The sequence below is a fragment of the Apis cerana genome, linkage group LG1, assembly GCF_029169275.1.
Source record: "Apis cerana isolate GH-2021 linkage group LG1, AcerK_1.0, whole genome shotgun sequence".
Classification (NCBI taxonomy): domain Eukaryota; kingdom Metazoa; phylum Arthropoda; class Insecta; order Hymenoptera; family Apidae; genus Apis; species Apis cerana.
The window spans coordinates 21326979-21351300 of NC_083852.1; the positions used below are offsets into that span (position 1 = coordinate 21326979).

Genomic DNA, 24322 nt, shown 5'->3' on the forward strand with positions numbered 1-24322 from the left:
TGTATTAATTTATAAATCTATGTTAAAGATATTAAGATATAATACTAAATCATGTTTGCTGATTTCTTTAATTTTCTGTGTTAAATTACTTATATAACCTATAAATTTATAAAACCTATAACCTATAAATCAGTCAAATAATATGGCTACCTGGATTACAGTGACACCGCGGTAGTATTTAAATTTTAGAATTTCTATAAAAATTTATCGCAATTAGTATTATTTTATTCTTAAATATATTTAAAAAAAAATTCAAAATTCATAATATAATAGATTCTCTTTAATTGTCTTTCTAATTTAATATTATTTCATTTAGGCTTGAACAAGGTTTGAAAATAGCAAATCAAATAGACAATGGTAAATTTCGCTTATTAATAAATCGTATTTGTCAAACACTTCAATCCAATATTAATACAAAAATATTCAATGAAGAGGAAGAAGAAAAACTATTAATTTCTTTGGATTTAAATAAAAATGATTTAGTTTGTCTTTTAGATACAATAATATTAATTTATAAACAAGCTGCTTGCAATATTGTAAAACCACAATTAATGGAAAGTACTTTAAAGAATACTTTTAAAACAGATGATGATAAATGTTTAATATTTTTAAATGCATGGTTTATATATGGTAAAGGTATAATTGATCATTTTAGACAAATGTCAATATTTCCTGTTCAGGTATGTTATAAAATATAATATAAATTATATTATAAATAGTTGTAAAAAATATTAACATTCTTTTTATATTAATTTATTTTATTTCAGGTTAAAGATATTGATTGGAGTTTAAATATTCAAGCTGCATCTTCAAGTATTAAAAAGGATGTGCGACCAATGGCATTATTGCAATTAAATTTAACAAGAGAAGACGAATCTAAATTAACACTGGAATTTGATAAAAAAGAACTTATAGATTTATATCATAATTTAGAGAGAATACAATTACAATTGGATACTTTTAAATAATAGGTAATTATTAGTGTTTTTTAGTCATTGTAAGAAAATATTTTATTATATGAAATATATTTTCTAATATTTTATATTTGTTTTTAATATATTACATGTTATTATATTTGTTTATTATTTTTTATATGTTATTAATATTCTTAAATAAAGAAGAAATTAATTTCTTATAGAATTTTTTATAAATTTATTTGAAATATAAATTAAGATTTTATGATTATTTCTTTCATATTCGAATATTTTTATACTTTGATGATCTTCTATATTTTCCAACACGTTCATATAAATTTGGACTTCTATTAGGAAGAATACTCTCAATATTTGTCATATTTTGATCATGTTGCTCAGAAACTTGTATATCTAATTTTGTTTGATTTTCGATATAATGTCCATTGTTTAATTGCGAAGTTTGTTTCTTTTCCGATGTAGATATAGTTTCTAAAACTCGTGATGATTTTCTGACAAATAAACGTGTCTTACAAACTACTAAAACAACTATAATAATCATCAGAAATAACGTTAATGTTGTCAAGGCACCAACTATCCATCCCAATTTTTCATCTGTAACATTAATTGAACAAAATTAATCAAAATAACTAGATTATTTTTAATCAAAGAACAATATAATATAATTTTTTTTATTTTATATAATATAATATAATTTTTATAATTTTTTTTCTTTTTCTTATAATGTAATTCAATAAATCTAATAATATACCTCCAATACTATTTAACAGAACAAGTGATGCATTGCCTATTTCTTCATCTGTGTGGGGAACAGTAAATTTACACATCCATTTTCCTAAATCCGAATAATTTGGTTTAAATTCCAAGGTACATACACCTGTATTATTATTCATCTGAATATTGTGCCTAAAATTTATAAAAAAAAAGAATTTAATAATAATTTAATAAAATTTTAACTTTATTAATTTTAAATTCAAAAAAGAAGTTACCTTTTTGTTCCATTCTGATAAATATGGATTTTTGGCGCATGAATCCAATGACATTGTACTTCTGATAACATAGTTTCTACTTTGCACGAAAGAGTAACCATTTGATGGGGCACAGCCCACAATACTACAGTCACTGGTTCTAAAAATTATTAATCTTTTCTTTATGCAGTGTTTCGTTTAATCAATTTATTCCCTTTCCTATCCCAATCACCGAAAGCGATGATGATGTTCCTTCGGTAGTGAGAAATTTTTCCAGAAACATGTATTGATATATGTGCATTAATTGTGCACAAGCAATTTTCATGTGATATATTTTTTGTTAGATTACAGTGAGAAAAATGTGTCAATGTGTAATGTATGTTGTACGGCATAAGATATATTATTTTAAAATATTATATTTCTATTATACAATATTTTTAAAAATATCGTTCAATCAAATAAAACATTTTAAATTTGTTTTTATGATAGAAAATTGAGTATTCGGTGTACGTGTATTTGCATCAAAGACGATGGGAATCAGAAACAAGTTGCAATGATGTTTTTGTATTATTATTTATTTAAAGAAATGGTTTACAATGCCGGAGAGACTGACACTCAAACGCGCACGTACGATCCACCGATCACACCTCGGTGCAGATTCTTGAATTGTTCACGTTGGAAACTTAACAATAATTCAATGGCACACGAAGGTAGGTAATTAATTAGCTTCGAACGAAAGCGTTCTACGTTTGATTATTGCACACGATCTGTACCGAGTTTCCTATGAGTTTTGAGACTTTTCAAATCTTCTTAATTAAATATTACTTTTGTACCTTTAATAATTATAGAATCAATTCAAACAAATGATTCAAAGTAATTATTACTTATTAATTATTACTTTGCAGGTGATGGTCGATCGAGTGACAGCAATGAAAACGCAATATCATCCGAAACGAAGATAAATATTTCAAATGGGACGCTTAACAGTAAGGATTGTCTTAGCGTTAATTTTAACATGTGGCTGTTATATATAATGAGCATCAGCAGTAAAGTGGATATCGTAGTATTCTAATTAAAAAAAAAGAACCTGTTTCTTCGTGAAGTTTTTTTGTAATGTCATCGGCACGTTGACTTCTTGTTTAGCAACACGTTGGCTATGGAATTAGCCAACTGATTCGTTAACGGTTCTGTAACGAGTCTAATCGTTATTAGCACACTGGAGTCTCTTAAACGATTTATTTCGCTTAACAAATAAATATTCTTAATCTTAAACGTTAAACTTCTTACGTGTAGTCTTTTTAAATAATTACTAGCTAATGCGTCTCGAATACAACGTTACGTATTAAAACGAACGAAGAACGCGAACGCTCTTTCCCTGGTTACTTGCAGCAGGGCAATCTGTTCTGCTGTTCGTCAAATTGTCTTGAATTAATCAGAATCACTTTGAAAAAACTTTCAAATCCATCGATCTATTGAGAAAGGAAGAGAGAGAGAGAGAGAGAGAGAGAGAGAGAGAGAGAGAGAGAGAGAGAGAAAGGAAAGAGATATAAAAAGAAAAAATTTTGAAATGAAATCTGAAATGTAAATTAACGAAGTTCGATGGCGAGCGTTTTTTCAAAGCTCGAGCACTTTCCCTGTCAATAGCGACTTTCGACAATAAATAATACGAAGAATGACAATAAATGTAGCCAGAGTGCTCGTGAAAAGGCTTACACACACAATACGGTTTCGCGTACCTATTAACGCGGCTACTAACTATGCTAAATGCGAAATCATTTGAGCGTAGACTTGCCGTTGAGCATATAAATAAGAAAGGGTGAATGACATTGAGTGATAGATGTTATTTAATGAGATGTGTGCTTCTTAAGCGTGCCATATCGACGAGGATAAAAGATTACGCTTGATTATTCGAAATATAGTTTAGTGAGCACAAAAAACAACGTATTTCACTTTAACGAATAAAAAATAAAAAAAAAAAAAAGAATTTAATCATGTGAATGAAATAATTATTATTGGTGGAACAATATTGCCGGATGTGTTATTTAACGTTTCTTTTAATGCATATCTTAACATGTGTTTTGCAAGAGAAACGGACAGCATTATTAATCGCTCATTAAATTGCCAGATTAGTCCCGAAACATAACGATCTAATAAATCTTTGCGAAGATTTAGCAAGAAATTGCGAGGAAAACAATAACAGATGCGATAAAACGATAAATTAGGAGAATCTAATGCTAATCGATGCAAATGCGTTATGTACGGTAACAGTATGCTAGGTAACAAGCAAGGAATGCTATTCTTGTTCACGAACGTAACAATGGATTCCTCGCAAGAAACAAGAAAAGAAAATGAGAATATAAAAAGTCTTGTTTTAACAGAAGTTGCAGATAAGAAAAAAAAAAAAAGAAAGAAAACAGACCTTTTCTTTATCGCTTGTCTACCTCTTTTACAATATATATGTATGTATATATAGATGATTAATTCATAAGCCATAGAACGAGGTAGACATCACTATGAAACTTGAAATCATCATATAGAGTCCATCACCTCCGCGATGCCTTCACCCACAACAGTCTTCGAAGAACTTACATGCGATCTATACTAAGATTGATGATGGATCATTATTTTCGTTCTTGCTACAAATTCCTTTAATTGTGCCTGTGCGGCCTTCAATTGTACACTCTAAGACTTTGTGATACATATGACAATGCGATCGACTTCGCTTATCGTTTTGAAAGTTAGCCACTGTTTCTCCATGTGTTTTCCCAGTGACGTTTCTTTCGAACGATATCGATCACAAATACTAATGTTTGTTATACGATACATCATGTATACATTGCAAAAGATGAGTCATATTACTATTAAGTATCCAGATATATTTATGAAATATGAATATCGGAAAAATGTCATTTATATTAATTTTTTTATATATCTATATATTTAAAAAAAAAAGAACTACAATGGAATTTTAAAATTTATTTATTTTTTTTTCTTTTTTTTTTTCTTTTTAAACGAAGCTGAGTGAAGCAAGATGAGCAATATTAAAAGATACGCATCGCTATTCTGTCACAATTGATCATTAATATTGTGATTTCGTAAGAGAAAAATCTTAATGACGATTATCGTTGATTCATCAGAAAGAATGCCATCATTTTACACCAAAACAACAGAATATTCCTTGACGCTTGTTCGTCGTCTCAAAAAGCAAATTAATATTTTTTTTTATCGTGTCGAAACGCTTCTTTCGACACAATTTCTCGACAATTGGAATCCTTTCTCCCTGAACTATAGTGGCAGTTCAAGTCGAACGACTCATCGTTGTTTTGCTAATATATGTATACATAATGTACGCTCATGCTATACACAGTTTTGGATCTATGGCCGATCGACGACCACGCCTCGAAATTACTACGAGTATCGCGAAGCGAATAGGTCGACCACAGATCCGTGGAATCGATGAACGATTTGCTTTCTCTACACCCTCACCCGTGAAAGGAAAGGAATGTCGTGAATCCGTCTCAAGATTCAATGATACCTGGTTCCAGGAGGCTTAGCTTGGCCGGAGGTGCGTCCGTGTAATTTTGTCTACCGCGTATCCTGGCACCACAGGTCCACAGTCCTTCCTGTTCCGCGAGCGCGTGCGTCAGCCTGACACTACAGTCTCTGGCCTCGCTTCCGGCCGCCGGAAATTGCTTCACCACTACCGTTGTGTTCGAGTTCACCGGCGTCAGAGACCATCGGCACTGTTCCACAGCCGAGGAGGTGACACAATGGAGAAAAACGCTTCCACCGGCTGTTATTTGGATGTCTTTAGACAGCTCTGAGAATTTTACGTCGTCTGGAGATAAAAAGAATTGGAAATTATTAAATATAGAAGAAGAGGTCGGAAGAAGAGATGAAAGAAGAAAGAGTTAGTTCAGAAAGAGATGACCTGATGAAAAAGCCTTTGTGGGCAAGGAAATTGAAGGATTTTGACGAAAGTAAAGATACCTTGCTCGAATACGGTGAGTTTGGCGTACGGCGAGGTCAATATCGTGTTGAGGGAACCGATCGACACTTGACAGGCCCATTGACCCTGTTTTTCGATGTACACTTTCGGAAATGTGAACGAACAGTCTCTACCAAGGTCGCCGTTGCTTGGATATTCTTCAATGACGATCTCCGGTTCATTTCCGTGAAGCGGTTTCCAGAACCACGTACACTTCTCCACACGGCTGCTTGTTACGCATTTTAACATGGCTTCCGTACCAACCGGTACGGAAGTGTCCGTCGGCATTTCAACGAAGTTAACTTTGGCTGGAACAAGGAACAAGATGAATCTAACGATCGATTTAATTTTTTGATTTTTTTTTTTTTTTCATTTTCCAAGAAATATTGGATGAAGAACGATGGAGAAGAGAAAGATATTTCTTTCTCGATTAGAAACGAATTTTTTCCCGTCCTCCCAGTTTATACCTGTAGGTAGAAGGCTAACAGTCGCGGGTGGTGCTTCGTGCAAAATTCCATCCGGTGACAATCGAACACCACACGTCCATAATCCTTCCTCCTCGTACAAGATATTCTTGAACCTCACCGAACAGTCGTGATCGGCGTCTTTGTTCGGGTTGAACTTCTTGACTAACAGAGGTTCTTGACTCGAGTTCGAGGCTTTCCAAGACCATTCACATTGTACTACCGGCTTGTTTACCAGACATCTGAGAAGCACGGATTCGCCAGATGCCACTTGAATTCCTCTAGACAATTGTACGAATTCGACTGTAAAAGAAAATCAACGTCCGTTTTTATCGTTCTTGACGAAATATTTTACAACTCGTTTCGTATATACACGTATATATAAATTGCAAGCAAAAATGGGACAAGAATTTAAATTTCGATCCTTATCCTTCTTCTCTCACCTTCCGAAATAAGAAATCGTATGGGATTCGACTGCGTGAAGGAGGAATTCGGATCGATTCTGGCACCGCATGTCCAATATCCTTCTTGCTCGGGCAACACGTTCTTGAACTTAATACTGCAATCTGTGCTGTCGTTGCCGAAAGCTGGGAATCGCTTCACCTCGAGGTTCCACGGCTGCGATTGGTTCAACTGCCGCCAGGACCATTGGCATTCACGGACAGGTGATTTCATCTGGCACATTATTTGCGCCGAGGATCCTGCTGGGACCTCGACGATATTATCAAGCTTCGAAAATACGATCAAGAGACCTAGACATTTATAAATATTAACATTAACATCCGCCCGTGTCCGCTCTTTTCTTCACATTTTAATTATCACGCCGATGGATAAATTTTCAAGGAAGAAATTAAAAAAGGATAGAAGAAACAATCAACATTCCATACTCTGGTGCTCATTAACGATGCTCAGCTTAGCAGGTTCCGTGCTGGTGAAAGGATCATTCGTGGAAGTTCTTGCGGCGCAGGTCCAGTATCCGGTCTGCTCGTGCTTCGTACTCGAGAATCTTACGGAACAGTCGTTGCTATTGTTCCCGAAGGCAGGAAATTGTCGTACCGGCAACGGATTTGTAGTCGGCGTGGTTGTCGTCTGAATCATCGAGACCGTGGTGGCTATAAATTACAAGAGGAGACGATAATTACGCGGGGCACATGAATGCCGCGGAAAACAAAAGAGCTGTATCGAAAGATTGACTCATCATCGAGCTTGTATTTAACGCGATCGAAACAAATATAGAACGCCGGTATCATCTGTCTTGATCTTTTTTTTAAATCTCGATCTCGCAACAATCTGCGACATCTGAAACGAGGACGAAGCCATTTTTGATGACATTTTCCAAAAAATAAATAGGCCTTCGTTGGATTCTTTTCATCAAGTCGCGAATGAATGAATTTTTTTACTTTCGACAAATTGCGCTGTTCGATTAATTGGAGGGAAATTTCAGAAAATTGTATTGATAACTAACTGGTCGCCGGAGTTTCACTGATATCCGGTAACGGGAGGTGAACCGGAGGCAAAGGTTGCCAGGACCATTGGCACTCTGCCACAGGATTAGCGGTTCTGCACGCTAGAAGCACGGATGAGCCGAGTTCCGTCTCTGTGTGTTCTGGAACGTCCACGAATATCACTGGACTCGGTGGCGTTTTCGTTCCTGGCAAGATATCGTCCATCGAGTGACCCTTGATTTCGGGATCGATGGAGATCGCGGTGATCGTCGTGGACTTGATCGTGGTAACTTCATCAGTCTCTTCTGGCACAGGTACACCTGTGCAAACAGATAATCAGGACGATTAACGCAGGAAGTTAAATTCAGTATATAAAGTATATGGGATTTATAGCCCGTTATAACAATATTATAACATAGTGACGTTGGAAGCGCGTTTAGTAAGATCGTGGAAAAGGAAAGTCACATATTAAAATGGCCCGTGTGAATGTTGCTTCATAGGTCGTCAAACGTGTTTGAAAATTCCACAAATATTTTAAATTCCACGACAACATGGTATCAACAATACGATCACGTCTCTTTAAATTGCCAACTGGTCTTACATATAAAAGTTTTCGGAGATATCGTCGAACGAAAGGATTCGTATTGGAATACGTTATTGGAATTTAATTGCGTATTTAGTTTAAATAATTTTCCCGGCCCGATAAATATATCCGCTCTATCGTTATCGTTTATACAAGAATTCGGTCAGAATTTATTGGAATTATATATTACATTCGTGAGGGAAAATTGTTTGTTCGAGACTTTTTATCAAGATTTTTTGGAAATTTTAAGAAAAAAAGAAACGAAAATCGGGCAGGCTGTGCGTTTCCACGATGAGCGACTTCGTGATCCGAAGGAACTCGGTTGAACATATGTAGGACACATCGGGCAGGAAGCTACGACAGTCACGTAGACAATCGCCTTGCGTCGCGCGTCTCTGTCGCCATGTGCAAATAGAACCAGGGACGGATCGATAATAAAATATTTGTTAAAAGGGGGAACCACGAAGAATTAGCGTTGTAAAACTCGCCTCGATGCGGTGCGACAAGAATACCAAATCGTCCAATTCTGTAACGATCTTGCACGATCTCATTGACAATCTATCGAGTTTCCATGATTTCTTCGTTTCTAACACTTTCTTTTCGACCTTTATCTTCGAGTTTCATTTTGAAAATTTTTACGACCGCGCTGCATCATCGCCGCGGCTCTTAAAGGACGAATTAATGATTAAAAAAATGTTTTACTCGAAGGATAAGAATTCCAGGCGTGTAACGAAAATTCTCGAGGTGGTAATTTTCACGAGGTGGTATCGTTAATTTAAAAGCCGCGGCCATATTTGTCCGGCGGACGATCACGAATAAATTTCTCTGAATGAAAAAGTTAACGTGTGCACCGTTGTTCCACACTTTCTACGTGGCCACGGTATGTAACACGCGTCCATGCCGAACTTGGTCCTTGGTACTTATTGTCTCGTTACGTTCGCCATGCGTGGAGCTCGTCCTCAAGACGAGTAAAGGTGGTCGCTGACACTGGAAGGTCGTTTCCCACTTTACATTGACACACTCATCGGCTCTGTGGTTTTACGAGGATACGTGTTACTTTTGCATATTGGTATATACGTATATTGGTAGTTGCTAATATAATTTCATTACATCTGTCGTTTATAAACTTCAAAATTTATAGCTTTCGCGCAAGATAAACGTGAGATATCACTTTGCTTCCTATAAGCAAAACGCTGATGATTCAAACTGCTTGTGCGATTACATCACACTGTACATAATTTACAATGACTATTATTGTACAGTGTGTCTAAACAGATTTTATAAATGAGCAATAATAATTTAACGAAAGTGGATTAGATATTTGCGCGGAAAATATCTAAAGGAGCAAGATATATTTTCTTTTGTCCGCGATATTCGCGAAATAACAATATAACTTAAGGGTTAAGTTAAGTGTTGAAGAGTTGAGAATATAATTTAATAAATAAGAGAGAGAAAAGGAATTTTAAAGGGCAATAAATCGAATATCCGAGATTTTCGTTGAAAAACTTTCACTCTGAATAACAGTGATTTCCATACAATATGATTATTAAGCCATCATTTCCTCGTTTCTCGTTTTTATCGAGTATTAAACATTATTTTATGCGTTTTAAAGTATTGCCTGGAACTGTGACACGACTACCCGGCATCCTTCTTCGTCATTTGACTTCGCGGTAGTGAACCGTGAGAATTATTGCATAAGGTAGTATCGTGTGTACAGGTGATACCAACTGATGTAATATTAATAAATCCAACGCAGTATACGACTTTGGCCAAACTATTTCGCTTCCGTCCTTCCTTAAATCAATTAAAAAGTTAAGAGATTTGAGTAACCTTGTCACTCAAAAGAACGAACACACACTCGCACACACACATATATATATTCGTAACAAAATTGTTCAAAACGATAGAATAAAGGAACGAAACGGAAGATCGTTCCCGCAACATCTAACCCAGGTCGAGTTCATTCAGCCAGTCCAAGGCCACCATTTACTTTCTTCCATACTTTCTTACTTTCTTCACCGCGTCCTTGAATACTCCGCCACGTAATTTTCGATCGTTGCCCGCCGCGATTCATCGATGTCCTCTCTCTTTCTCTTCCTCTCTCTCTCTCTCCCCGTTTAATTTTAAACCAACCCGTGTATCCTTGATACATTACACCGCGTATTTAATTTACATATTTCTCCTTCGATTCAACCATTCCCTTGTTCTTACCATTCTACCATACGATCTTTTTGTGGGTCGATCGGTGGTTTTAACGGTCGATTGGCCGCAAATGGATAACGACGCCGATTAAAACATCGGCATTTGGGGAATTCGAGCTGCCCGGATGTATCTTCCCATGGTATCGCCATGACTAATTCCACAACAATGGAATCCCATCCCGAGATTATCGACCGTAAGAGACAAGGCCAGCCATTTCTTGCGGCCGAGGAGGAGCGGCTACGAGTTGAAGTGAGGGAAAGGAGAGAAGAGAAAAAAGAAAAAGAGAAAAAAGAGGATTCGACTCGGAGGAGTCCGCCTCGACTCGAGAAGGATTTCGTTCTTGTAATTAAGAAAAAGTCGTCGACGGACGCGCAAAGCAACGGCCGTTAACCCGCCATCGATGTCTCGAGGAGGACAATTAGTGAGACCAGCCGATTTCTTTTCCCACGTAGACGCTACGTTGTGAAACTCAAAATACGTCCGCTGGGCGTTGCCTTTTCCGTTGTGAAAACGGAACAACGAGATCCTCGTTCCTTTGCCCGATTCGACTAAATTTCTTTTCTCCGTCGGAAGAAAAAAAAAAAGAAAACGAATTTTTCGAAAGAAATATTTCGAGCGTAGCGAATTTTCAGGGACAGTTGGAACTATTTTAAGGCAATTATACATTTTTCGAGAATGTATACATGTGTGTATGTATACATATGTTGACGGAGTATAAAACAAAAGTTTAAACTTGTTAAGAATATTTGGTTAGTATTTTTGTATAGCCAATATGTACACAGTTTGCTCGGTACAGAACGGAAAACCGTATATTTGCGACAGGATTTCGAGAAACTGTGTTTCGTGGAATGCGTTGTAGATAACCGTCCTGGGTAATCTAAAATATTCCCGGCAAAGCCCGGAACGATTATTAACTTTTGACGCGCATACTTTTCAGGTGACCCACTTTAACTGTTCCTGCAGTGAAATCAGTCTTTAATTATTCCTCGCCGGAATGAAGGTATCCACGATTGATATGCTTAGGCAGAAAGCAAACAGTTGACCGTGTAAAGCTATATTAAGATCCACTTGAACATACGGTATAGAATAATGGGGGGATAATTGCTTCGTTAAAAAAAAAAAAAAAGAAAAGATAAAAGTAATAATTTATAATATTTCCATCTGGTACAAATAAATTCCGCATGACATATTTTTCTCGAATGATCTACAAAAGAGTTTTATTTTACTTGTGTATTTCTTATATTAATTTGGAAGAGGAATTCTTTGAATGTAAAAATTATTAGAAGAGCTGGAGATAATTAAATAAAGTTATTAGAGAGATATAAGAAGGCTTTCCAGGCAAAAATCAAAGCTATTAAACGTGGGATCATTAAAAGAAGAGATAGGATAAAAGAGGAATAATTATCATTTCACTCGAAAATATTGGACACCGAAACTCGTTTAATCAAGTTTCTCTCAATTGAAGTCGCTTGCTGCCCTAACCCATTCTTGAATATTATGAATCGTGCATCGAAAGGAGGAACATACACGTGATTAAAGAATTATAACTGACGCAAGACTCTTTTAATTTTTCGTATGAAATCGAGTTGCTTCGACTCTTTCGAATTAGCAACGTGTCTTATCTACACGCACAAGAAGAAACATCGAAATTCAACGAATGAATGACACGTTACCAAGTTTGAAAAAAATGGAAAACAAGTGAACATTATTTAAATCATTTTCTTGTTCCTTTGATTAATTGAAAATTAATCTAATAATTGATAATAATCGATGATCGTCGTTTCATTTTCGGGAAATCTTCTCTCTCTCTCTCTCTCTCTCTCTCTCTGATTTTTAACAACAAGGATGAATAAGAAGAAGTATCGTTCGAGGAAACGATTGTCACGGTCAAAATTCCTGGAAAGGTTTCGAGCGCATTCCCAAATTTTTTTCTTCTTCTAAAAGGATTTACAGGAGAAAGCGTTTCGAAGAGATAAAAAGGGATTTCATTATTTCGAGGTGTATTTTCAAGGAAAGATGATTCTACAGGAAAGAAATAAAAAAAAAAATTGAATATTTCTTCGTTTGAATTCTCCTTAACTTTCTTCTATTCTAAGAGCTGCTTAATGCCATGGGATCTCGATTAACCGGCTTAATCGACGCCGAGGCAGACCGGTTAAATCGAGACTTGTGGCGATCGAATTACTTTAATCCACTTTATGCACGTCTCCTTACAAACGTTATGAATATATCGCGATTACTCATTGTATCGAAATGGTGATCCGACGGTTTGTTAAACGTTTAAAAAAATATGCATTATTTTAAACACATTGAACGCGGGATGATTCGTGAAGAAATGAAGATGAAGACGCGAAAGAATTCCACACGGATACGCGATTAATCCGCGAGTCGATCAAGAAACCACAAGAAACACGGAGAGTTTCATCGACTGAAATTACTTCTTGCTCAGAAGCAGCTCATATTTCTCCGCATGCCGTTTCTTTCACTCGACTCTATCTATTATTCGCATCTCGCATCGTGACGAACAGATTCTCGAGAAATATTACAAAATCAGCTCCGGGTGGCTACGTGTTCGAACGCGAGAGGAAAGATCGCGCTTGATCTTTGTCCGTTTTCCAGAAAATAGAGATACGAAGCACAGTCCTTGATCGGGATTAACCCCGGAAATTCATCGAACTGCATTTCCGTACCTCGAACTCCTCGGTATAATCAGTCGCGACCGCGTCAAAAGGAAAATATTGATCGAACCTCTCTTGTTTTTCGAAGCTGCATAAACGGAGCGGAGGAAATCGATATCGAATCGAATCGATAAAAATTTCATTTGATGATATTATTTTATTGACGCTTGACGCTCGTGTCGAGGAAGGAACGAGAAATGAAAAAGAATATAGAATTATATAAGTAATTTTATAATCATGTCTCACGTTGGAGTGCTTGGATTTTTACAAGAAACTAACATTTCTTTCTTTCTTTCTTTCTTTTTTTCCTAAGATTCGTACGTTGTAGATACAGGCTAATGCTTCGTACCAACTGGATGTGTACCTTTGAACCTTGATGCCAAGGTTCTTGACATCCTGAGATATCAAGAATATCAGCCATCGAAAATTTTCCAATACCAATTTTTAGATAAGATAAGAATTTTCATTTTTTTGACAATTTTTCGACGAATCGAATGATCGAAAACAGTATGGCAGAATGGCCTTTCTTCACTTTTTATTAGTAATTAAAATTCTCTCAGAAATTAACACGTAATTAAAGTGTAGCAATAGAGTATTTTTCACGTTAAGTAATACAGAATGGAGAAAAAAATTGAAATATTGCGAGTATCGCGATGAAAATGAGAAGGAAAAGGATAATTTGAAATCGGTCGCGCCCATGGAATGCATAAAATTCATCGGCGTGGATCCTACAACGGCAGGATCGTACAATAGTTCCCATGCAGGTTCCTACCCTTCCTCACGTGTTTGCATTCCAGAGCGATGTTTCACTAAATGCATGCATTGCATCGAGTTTAACCACCCTCCCTCAGAAGAACCAGTTCTTTCGGCCCGTCGTTCCTCGCTCATTCCACGGATGCTTTCAAGGCATCGAGAAAAACGATCGACAAAAAGATCCACCGCTGCCAAAATTCCGGGATATCGGATTCTATCAACTATCAAAATCACGATCGATATATATTTATATCGAACGAAAGTCAGAAGTCGAATCGATCAAACTTGAAAAGTTTGAAAAATTTTTAATTTTTTGCCATATCGATATGATATCAGCGTTTAACTTGTTAGAAATATATATCATCGTTTATGTTCAATCATCTTCAATCAAGTTTCAGGATATCGATAATCCGGGATGTGGATAATTTTAGCCACGTATCTCATAAATACTTTTTTCGATTTTTTCTCATCTCGGTTTCTTGCGATAATCTCAATTTCCTTTCCCATCAGAGATTCGAACGGATTAAATTAATTTAATCCGTTGCGTTGAATTTACACGTAATATTATTACACGACAAGTAATAAGGTTTTTTTACGTGGCTCCGTAATTCCACTCGGTAATTACATGCACAGAGAGGAGAGTATTTCCGGCGAGTAAACGAACTTCTCTTTCTTCGATGAATCACGGTGCATGGTCCAAGATCTCGAGTTGTTCACGCACGATCGCTTCAAATTTGCATCTCGCTCTCGATAGAGAATCGTAGTCGAGATGCAAACGTCTTCACGGCAACTTGATATCTGTGTTATTGGATATCTCGGTCCCACTTATTTCGATTCTCTTATCCGACGTTCCTTTATAAAATTTTCATCGCTCTCTTTCTCTCTTTCTCAACGTTTCAATGTTTCGTGGTATATATATGGTTTTTCTACATATATATATATGACAATTATTTGAATATCGCGCGCATATATTTCAATTGTTTTCGGTAATCTTTCGATCGACGCATACAACAGTGCCGCAATCGATATGAATGAATAGCTTACAACCAATCTTCCAAACTGTACTGCAAATTGATTCAAATTAACATACTCTCACAAACTCACAAAAACAGGGTCAACTATGACGTGTACGATAACTGTGCGGAATAATTAGAAGATCCATATCCAAATCAAGTAATCAGGATTAAAAACTCTACTCTCGTATCACGCTCGTATTTCATTCTGGTATTTCATTCACTCCTCCAATCTTTCTCCAAAGAAACGTTTATCTTTGTAATATATGTTGAAAACCTGTCACTTGGGAAAAACATCTTTTAGAATTTATGGTTATTTGAAATAACGTTCCTGTATTGACTGTCTAGAAAATCGAACTCGGAGGATTTATCCGTGGAATTCTTTCTATATTCGTTTAAGAGGAGGAAAAATTTCGCCTGGACAATTCCATTTCTGATAATCCCAAATGAAATCGGCGAGAGGAGTCGCGATGCGCAACAATCGCAAGACGATAGTGACCGTCTCGGTCTGATTACGTTTGTGAATACACTCGTCGAGATCGTCGTGATTTCGCCTCCTTTTCACGAGGCGAAAATCGTGAAGTGACGTTTGTTATTTGAGCGAGGCACGCGACACAGTCGACGAAAGTGAATCGAACCTGTTAACACAGATTTTCGCGTGGCCTGGTGGACAGCCGACTGGCGCACGTGCCGCGTTTTTAATGAAACGAAATCATCGAGAGCGTGGAAAGAGAAATGGAGATCCCGAAACGCGGCGACGGAATCACCTTGAGAGCTTTGCCAAGGTTTCATTGCCAAGGTGTCGGTGAGGAAACGCACGATTTATCTACGTTTTAGGGTTTATCGTGGATGAAAGTCGTGATCATTTGGAATATATCCTTCGATGCGAGGAGTTTGATTAATTTAGATTTCGTTTGAGAATGAATGGGTTTGAAGGAAGTATTTTATATGATAAACTGCAAGAGGATAAAGTGATGGAGAATTTTGGAACGAAGAACAAAAGTGATATCGGAATAATATTTACTCTTTCATTCATAAATAACGAGATATTTATTATTCATGTAGAATGATAATTAACTCAAATCATTAATTTGAATAATACAAGATAAAAATTGAAAAATATAGAAAGATATATTGAAGATCATTTATTGATTTTGAAGTCCTACTCGAAACTGTGATTAATATTTAAAAAAATGAAAGATTTTGCAAATTCTTTGATTAATAATAATACAAAAGTGATTAGAGTAAGCTCCTTACGATCTTATTCGAGTTTTCTTTTCTTTTCAAATATAACAACGAAGGTTTATTTTACGAATATGTCGAATGAACCAAAGTTTGAAATGGAAAATTCCGAAATTCTCGACATTCTATTAATAGTTTAATAGTTAAATATTACGTGTCAGTGACAGTACAAGATCCAATGCCCTCGCACTGGTCATTTCGAATGCAACCTCTGCGATGATACTTAAAGGCTATACGAGGCCCTTGTCGAGGTTAAGGCCTTCGAAGTCGTAAAAATGACGGCATCTAGCATATTAATTTGTCCGTGTCGTCGATCGACCGATATTATTACCCTATTTATAATCTCGATTCACTATAAATTTCCGTTCTCATACAATTAATAGCTTCGATTAATTAGTAGACGATCGAAAGTTCTATCGTGGATATTTTATTCACCGCAATTCTATTGTTCCTTGGTTATACGTTGACTTTTACTGGCGGCAAGTTAACGCGCAAAATTTCAATTCATCATCAAGTCAGCCAACGATGAGTACGCGCGAAACTATTTAATCTTATACAAACATTTGCGTCACGCGGTCTGTTTTTAAAACTATCATTATGAAAAAGTGAAACGCATATTATTTATTTGTGGATAATGTTATCGCCAACAGATATCGATGAAGTTTTTAACAAATGGACATACAACAAATAAACAACAACGTCGTCCGAAATCATAACTTTTTCAACCAAGTTTCTATCCTATCGTATTCGAAGCAAAAGTTACCGTAATTTCGACATTTTAATTCGCGTTCTTCCAAATATAATTCTAATCCATCATTTGCATCTTTTTCTTAACTGGATCTACCAGTTTTTTTTTCTAGTCTTCAATTACATTTCAATTACGAAAACAGCATAATTAAAGTAGATATATGATGTGTATCAAAGATAGACAACTATATGTATATATATCTTACACGTTTTCTCTTTTTTTTTAAAATAAAAAACCACAAATTGCAAACGCGAAAAACGAAAGACGAAAGAATTGGAAAAATTGAAATTATTGTACTCACCGTTACACGCGACGACCAAGCACAGCAGTACCAGCCGGATGGACATTTTGGAGAACGCGGAGGACGTCATCTCCGGCACCGCATTTATCACCGTGTGTCCTTGAAAGAGGATCGTAGCCCCGTGTTTCGCAGGAGCGATCGAGCGCGTCGTTACGCACGTGTACTGTCGTCGAAACGTATGGTCGCGTGCGATTTGTACCCGCACGACGATGACGCATGTAAAACCCCCTCCGTGTCACCGTTTTACGAGCGTGTAAACGTTCGCTCTTCCGACGTAACCAACGACTTCGACTTCCACCCTGCACTCCTATCGAGACCTCTCTAATTTCCTCTTAATCCCTCGCTCCTCTTCGTGTCTGGACGATCTAGATTTCGTATCTGGCCCTCGGCTCAGAAAAATCCAACGATCATCCGCTAGAAATCTTCCTTCCTCCTTGGTCCTTTTCCTTGGTCCTTTGGTCCTTTCTCTCTCTCTCTTTCTCTCTCTCTCTTTCTCTCTTTCTCTCTCTCTAGAGTTCGAAGAACGAAGGATCGCATTAATACGTTTCGAATAGTATCGATTTGGTTTGGAAGGAAAAAGGAAGGAGAGATAAGGCAAGGATCTGGCCGATAACCGGAAGAATGGATGGAAGTGTGAAAAGTACTTGACCTTCGTGGATCGCGTGGAAGGGAACGGTGCCGAGAAACCGGTGTGACGCGAGGTAGCCAGAGAATTTTTGTCGGGCTACCTGGCCGCCGAGGCAGCTCTCTCGCTAATTTATGACGTAGTTCCGTTATTGCAACGTGACGTTGATTCGTACGAGTAACCTCCAGCTGGCCCCAAGATAAACGTGATTTATTGTTCCTACCGATTCGTGAATGGAAACGAACGTGACGCCGATACGACAATCTCTTACGGGGGATTGTAAATCGACCGAGAGCTTCTGGATACGTTGACGAATCGTATTTGTTAAAATGTAAAATTGCCTCGAAATATATCTTGGAAATTATATTGGAAATTTAACAATTGCTTGGATAATTTGCTCAAGATTCGTGTCATCGTTGCTTAAACGTTGTTTAACATTTTTATTATTATTATTCTTTTTATGCATTTTTAGAAATTCGTGGGATTATCTTGTATCCACAGTTGGAAGGAACGTTCTTAATAAATAATGGATATGAAATATTGATTATTATTAGTGAAAATAATAACCTGGCGAAGATAATAATCGCTTCGATGGGTCGATACGAGTAAATATAGCCGGTCGATCCGTCGAACTCTGCACGCCGTATAATTTATGAGGGATAAAAATGGTTCCAGAAACGTTGAAAAAAAACTCGTTTCAATTTGCGACTCGGAGGGGGGGGGGGAAAGTAGACCGTGCTCAAAAGCTAGAACGACCGGAGGAATGCTCTCTCTCTACGATCGTTTTAGATATCGAGCAACGTTGACTCATCGTGTTCAACGAGGCAGGAATAAAAAACAGCGTCTGAGCATCGATCAATGAACGTCTACGATCGGTGATCTAGAATCCAGGTTGAGCTCGAGGTGAACGAACAGATCCCTTTCGAGGTATTTATGAACGTAAATGTTTCGGGGGGGGAGGGGAAGAAAAAAGTTCCAACTCTCTTAATAAGTAGTAATTAAACTCGCGTATACATACGCGTATATATACATACACCCCGATCGACAAAAGAAATCGTACAAGTTGGAAAGGGATCGCAGATTGCACACGCGGTTTTGTGTCACAATCGATTACGCTTCCGATATGTCAAAAGTTACTCGAGCATGAAGTAATGTACTCCTCCCACGTTGAATATATGTGTCGCGACGATTATCATATAATGGGATCGGGATCGCGAAAATGATCGGCCCCCGCTAAGTAATAAACGATTTAAGAAAGCGGGCCGAAGCTGGGGAACGAGCGAAGCGAGCGAGCGAGCGAGCGAGCGAGCGGCCGAGAGCACGCCCGTATTTCCTTGAACTTTCCACGAACGCGAGTAACGGAATCGGTCGGCTGATTCACCGAGTCTACGAAAATGTATCGAGGCGGCCGACCCGTGTTAACGAAACAACGTGCGAAACAATCATTTTATCACGATCGACGGAAAAATCGACGGAACGCGTTTTTTCCATTCCTTGAACCAATTTCCCGCGGTTGGCGCGCGCGCGTGCACGCGCGAGGAACATCCTACGCAAATAGAAAGGCAAAAAGTCGACGAATATTTCGAAAGTCCGACAGAAGAGCGTGCTCGCGTCGTGAATATATCGCTTTCCCTCCCAATTGTTCAAGTTTCACGGAGAGACATGGAACGGTAGAGTGGTACTCTTCCGCGAGCCCCTCTCTCTCTCTCTCTCTCTCCCTCTCTCTCTCTCTCTCTCTCTCTCTCCCCCTCTCTCCCGTGGTCCCGTGAACCGCAGAGAAGAAAATCCTTGGATCCGACACCGAATTCACATGGTGGATTTACTCACTGTCACTGTGGATACCCCTTCTTGGAGGAGAGGATACCCTCACTGTGCCCGGATCACTCGTCCAAGAGTCATCGACGTGGACGCACGTCGGGTGAAACGCGTGTGGGGACCGGGACCGATCTTGGATTCGCTCTAGGCCTTCCCAATTCCGATCGCGGCACAGACTGGCGGCGAGCCGGAGTGCGTACAGATACGCGCGCGTGTACGTGTGTCTCGGTATGTCGGCGAAAGAGAAAGAAGGAGAAAGAGGAATGGAATCGCGATCTTACTCCGCACCGGGGTCCGGTTCCGTGGCACCTGTGTGTGACTCACACTGTATCGCGTAACGCGTTGGCCGTAACGCGGCGTTAAAAAAAATGCCCGAATAAAAGTATAAAGGAAGAGCGGAGCACGGAAACGGCGGGAATCCCCTTGGAATATACGGTCGCGTGCTCGACGGTGAGCGCCGTGAGCCGACTGCAACAACTGCAGACGCTAGGACGGATGATGATCGCCGGTCGGCGTCGTTGTCGTTGTCGGTATATCGGTGTCGAGCCGTCGTATATGCGCCTCCGACTTGGGAACGTGCAAGTGGGGGTCCAATGTTACCAGGGTACGCAACGACGCCAGGGGCCCCTACCAGAGGCCGCAGCCGAGACTCGTCACCCGTAACTCCACCTTCCACCTCCCACCTGACTCGGCTCCGCTCATGGGGAAACGCTCCGGGGCTTCCAGCCGCGATCAGGTGTATCCGGGGAATTGTTTCGACGCACCCTTTCGCCGGCTACGCTGCTCTCGCTGCGGGGACCGGGCTGCATCCTCGCAACGATTGGAATGTTGCAGCGTTTCCCGTCGAGCAGGGTTTTGCGCTCCTCCCGTTCTGGAGTATATATATATATACATATATATATATATATATATATATGTATATATGTATTTTATATATATATATATGTATATATGTATTTTATATATATATATATATATATATATACGTGACAAAAGCTGTACGTAGCTAGGTAAGGATAACGCGTGACAGTGGCAAATGTTTCTCTAGACTTTGGATATTTCTATTGTTTTTTTTCGATGTTTTTTTCACTCGCATACTTCACTTTGATTTTGACACCCTTATCTAGATTTTTCCGTGTGAGCACGGATTTTGTAATCGACGCAATACTAAGTCTCTTTAAAATCGATCGATTATTCAAGCACACGACGAAGTTAGGGGTTACTTTGAGAAGTGCATCAGAATAGGCTATTTCGAAATTGGTGCGATAACAGTGGCTTTACGCGAATCTTCGAATCGTTTGCAAAGAATTTAAGAAATTTTGCTAGGAATTAACCGTGTAATTATATTAATGGGTGCCGTTGGGTAAGCTTGGAACGATTTCTCGGTCGATTCTCCTCTATCTCGAGCTTAGGGACGAGTAACCGCGATATCGTGACTCGACGTGACGACACGATTCGTACATCGAGACCGACTGTTAGGCTAAACTTCGACTCGAACCGTGAGTGGAGCAAAGTTTCCTCACTGTTTCACTGGGTCGCAATTAATCGCGGCTATTTGCCAAATATATTATGCCTAGGTATGGAATTCAGCTGAACCGAAAGACACTTGTTAAATGGTCACGTCACCGTTGGAAACGACAGGGTCGAATGGTTGCAAGGTGATACGCGCTGGTACCGGAACCCGTGAAACGAATAGTCCGCATAATTACGGACGCGGTTACCTTTGCCCCCTCCCCCCTCTCCTCCTCCCTGGTCGATATTTCTATCCGGCTTATCGGTGTCATCGGACACGGGATTTTATCGCGGTGGCTCGCGACTTCTTTACGCGTGTACACGTCGTACATACGCGCCGATGACAATCGATACACGACACACATTTACGCTCGGCGTGCAATTCGACCATGACCTCGAAACAATTGTCCCATTCTTTCGATACGATCTGCAACGCCATCGTTGCGTTGTCGACTCCCCCCGTTGTTTCAAAACGAGGGGAAGGGGGCGGGGGAAGGGGACAGAAATAAGGTGACTAACCGATATCCTAACTTGGAGCTAACACTGACCTAGTCGGTTGGATAGGTTCAATAGGTAATAAAAGTGAAATATCAATGGTTAATAATGCGCCCATTGTTAACTATTTATGAGGGTTTCAGTTTTTTTTTTTTTTTTCTTTTCTTTCTAGATCACGTATTTTGTAATAGGATACGATGTACGATATGGTATTGTCGCGCTTTAGACGGATCGCGTATTATCTTTCTCTGTTGATTTGCGAATGGCGATACGTTGCGATGAAAAGATACGTTTGACGAGGATTTGACGAAGAGAAACGAATCGATCGAATTTTAAAGAAAATTTATATTACGGATACGAGTACGAACGGTTTAAGGAAACGGTTTTACTCTCCTATTGGAATGAGAATTTAATTTTGTTCGAATCGTTTATGGTTGCATAACGATCAGTCCGATCCATAATTTCGCGTTTAATAATCCTATTCGAGTCGAACACGTCACGTTGGTACCACGGTGAGAAAAATTTAAGCGGAAGAAAAAAAATAAATAAATGAAATAAAGTTGAAAAAGCGGTCAATCGGAAACCGGTATGACGTGTTCCTCGATCTAGCTCGCTAGATTCACGGCTTATGAATGAAAATACCTTATCTGTTCCATCTAGAACAGCTCTCTCTCCTTTCCTCCCGTTGGATATTTCGGGGTCGAGTGAGTAATAAAGCCGGTCGATGATTAATTCTGTCATTCCCATTGAGCAACGCCGATCGCGAAACCGTAGGAATTAATCGAATACCTCGAGTCGGGAGAGAAACACGGTTTCTTACTCAAGGAAAACACGATGGCGCTTATCGTTCACAGAACTGGATTATATTATTATTTCGACGGATTATGGCAAATATGCGAGACGTGTGATGCGAGACGACTTGGTCTCGAGAAGTTGTTTCAAAAAGTTTTTAATACGTGCCGTTTACGTCAGCCACGTCTCATCTCCGACAATGAAAATGTAGTTGCACCTGTACGCGGCTATAATCACAGTATTTGCACACTCGATGACCTTGTAGGTATCCGTATCGCTCTGTGGAGCCTTGAACTTGCACGGTGAAGAATCTGGTACGAACTCGGAGGAAGATCGGACTCGATCTACCACTTGATCTACCGCGTCTCGATCCTCGATCCTCCACGTAGCCGCCTATCTAGATTTTCTCTCTCGACGATCATTCTTTCGTAGACGAGATTGCGTAATCGAACGATCCTTCCGTGTCTACCCTTTTGTATTTTTCCTCCCGAGAAACAAGACAAATTAATGAATCGAACGATTATTTAATATTATTCTTTCCTCGATCGGACAATATTTTTAAGTTCGAGGAAAATTCTGTTTCCTTAATTTTATTATTACATTTATTATTCAATCTTGGAAAAACTTTTCCGCGACTTTTTCGTCGAAACGGAAAACCAGATTGGTGGGACGAAATTGGAAGATCTTGAAACAGGGTTATTAATATCTAGAAAAGAAAAGGAAAGAGAACCTTGAATGCTACAACCCTATCGCGTGTGTTTAAAATTCACCAACATCCGCGCTCTTCTTACCGATAATAATCGTTAACGTGACTCTCGAACGCGAAATTATAACCCAAGAGTTCAACCTTCTCGCAAGGTTAAGCGCGCAAAATCGGTCTGGCGGGCGGTGTGATTTCTCTCTCTCTCTCTCTCTCTCTCTCTCTCTCTCTCTCTCTCTCTCTCTTTACTCGTTAGTTGCATCGCCGCGGCTCGAAGGCGATTATCCATAATGGCGCTTCAGCGAAGGCAACAATTGCCAAGACGAGCACACTGATCACGCTTATCGTTCCTTAATTCCTATGAAATCTCGCGCGTTACGCAACGTGTATCCGTCGACGATCTTTTTTCTTTTTTCTTCTTTTTTTTCTTCTCGAATGTAGACGCGCTCGACTGAGACACGCTCGCTTAAGGTCAATGCCAATGCGAATCGATCAAACATTTGACTTAACATTCAACCGATCGATCCATCCGATCCGTGATCGGCACGAATCACTTGGATTTGATATTTACAGGAAATTTTCAATAGCGTTGGCGTGTTACGAACGTGTCTTCGTACATCCTGTGTTACACGTGCGATAATTTAGTATTCGTACTTATATGCTTATCAGAATCTTTGTTCACACATGTGCACGTTATGGAAAAAAAAAAAAATAACGCGGGGAGTAGAAATTTTTGATGCGACGCGATAATAGATGTTAGATGATATAACGCAAGCTGGCATCACAACGTAAAAATTTCCAATTCTTATTCACATCGTTCGAAAATATTTTTTTTTCTAAATCAATTCAAAATTTCATAATTCGATGAACAGTGGCGTTTACTTTTTTTCTTTTTTCTTTATTGAATATATTCACTTTCTTTGCGAGATATATCTCTTATATCCATATTTTTTATCCTTCGTAATTATTCCAAGGATTTTCGTAAGCTCATGGGAATTTCGTGATCCGCATTTTCGTGATCAAGTACAGGTATAAGAATCAGAGATGTGCAAGGTAATCCGAACGA

At 38.6% G+C, this 24322-nt stretch overlaps 2 protein-coding genes across 13 annotated transcripts; one reads left to right on the plus strand and one right to left on the minus strand.

Annotated features, from left to right (window-relative positions):
• The first annotated feature begins 29 nt into the window (after nucleotides 1-29).
• On the plus strand, nucleotides 30-3179 carry LOC108002427 (COMM domain-containing protein 10). Of its 8 annotated transcripts, none has more exons than XR_009830321.1 (6): nucleotides 30-171; nucleotides 317-680; nucleotides 768-971; nucleotides 1703-1799; nucleotides 2390-2610; nucleotides 2806-3179. XR_009830321.1 is itself a non-coding variant. In XM_062076791.1 (4 exons), exons 1-4 carry the CDS (start codon nucleotides 143-145, stop codon nucleotides 966-968), a joined length of 456 nt encoding a protein of 151 aa, XP_061932775.1. In that variant the 5' UTR covers nucleotides 30-142; the 3' UTR covers nucleotides 969-1140. The 8 variants fall into 8 exon arrangements, 2 of the variants coding, with proteins under 2 accessions (XP_061932775.1, XP_061932698.1); XR_009830327.1 differs by having other exon boundaries at nucleotides 2485-2610; XR_009830384.1 differs by lacking the exon at nucleotides 1703-1799 and having other exon boundaries at nucleotides 317-357; nucleotides 496-680.
• LOC108002424 (uncharacterized) lies at nucleotides 985-22887 on the minus strand. 5 transcript variants are annotated; one of them, XM_062075589.1, is made up of 11 exons: nucleotides 22725-22887; nucleotides 17318-17826; nucleotides 7818-8117; nucleotides 7240-7464; nucleotides 6796-7104; nucleotides 6356-6655; nucleotides 5891-6196; nucleotides 5436-5738; nucleotides 1922-2060; nucleotides 1684-1838; nucleotides 985-1526 (listed from the first exon to the last, which is right to left on the minus strand). In XM_062075589.1, exons 2-11 carry the CDS (start codon nucleotides 17385-17387, stop codon nucleotides 1192-1194), a joined length of 2442 nt encoding a protein of 813 aa, XP_061931573.1. In that variant the 5' UTR covers nucleotides 17388-17826; nucleotides 22725-22887; the 3' UTR covers nucleotides 985-1191. The 5 variants fall into 5 exon arrangements, with proteins under 5 accessions (XP_061931573.1, XP_061931623.1, XP_028524845.2 ...); XM_062075639.1 differs by lacking the exon at nucleotides 22725-22887 and adding an exon at nucleotides 20046-20424; XM_028669044.2 differs by lacking the exon at nucleotides 22725-22887 and adding an exon at nucleotides 20039-20424.
• Nucleotides 22888-24322: the final 1435 nt, after the last annotated feature.

Coding starts and splice junctions, on each gene's coding strand:
- LOC108002427 (XM_062076714.1), top strand. CDS start 143: ATGGCTACCTGGATTACAGTGACACCGCG. Junction 172..316: donor TGGATTACAGTGACACCGCG/GTAGTATTTAAA, acceptor TATTTCATTTAG/GCTTGAACAAGGTTTGAAAA. Junction 681..767: donor TGTCAATATTTCCTGTTCAG/GTATGTTATAAA, acceptor ATTTTATTTCAG/GTTAAAGATATTGATTGGAG.
- LOC108002424 (XM_062075589.1), bottom strand. CDS start 17,387: ATGACGTCCTCCGCGTTCTCCAAAATGTCCATCCGGCTGGTACTGCTG. Junction 6,197..6,355: donor TGTTAGCCTTCTACCTACAG/GTATAAACTGGG, acceptor TCCTTGTTCCAG/CCAAAGTTAACTTCGTTGAA. Junction 5,739..5,890: donor ACTCACCGTATTCGAGCAAG/GTATCTTTACTT, acceptor TTTTATCTCCAG/ACGACGTAAAATTCTCAGAG.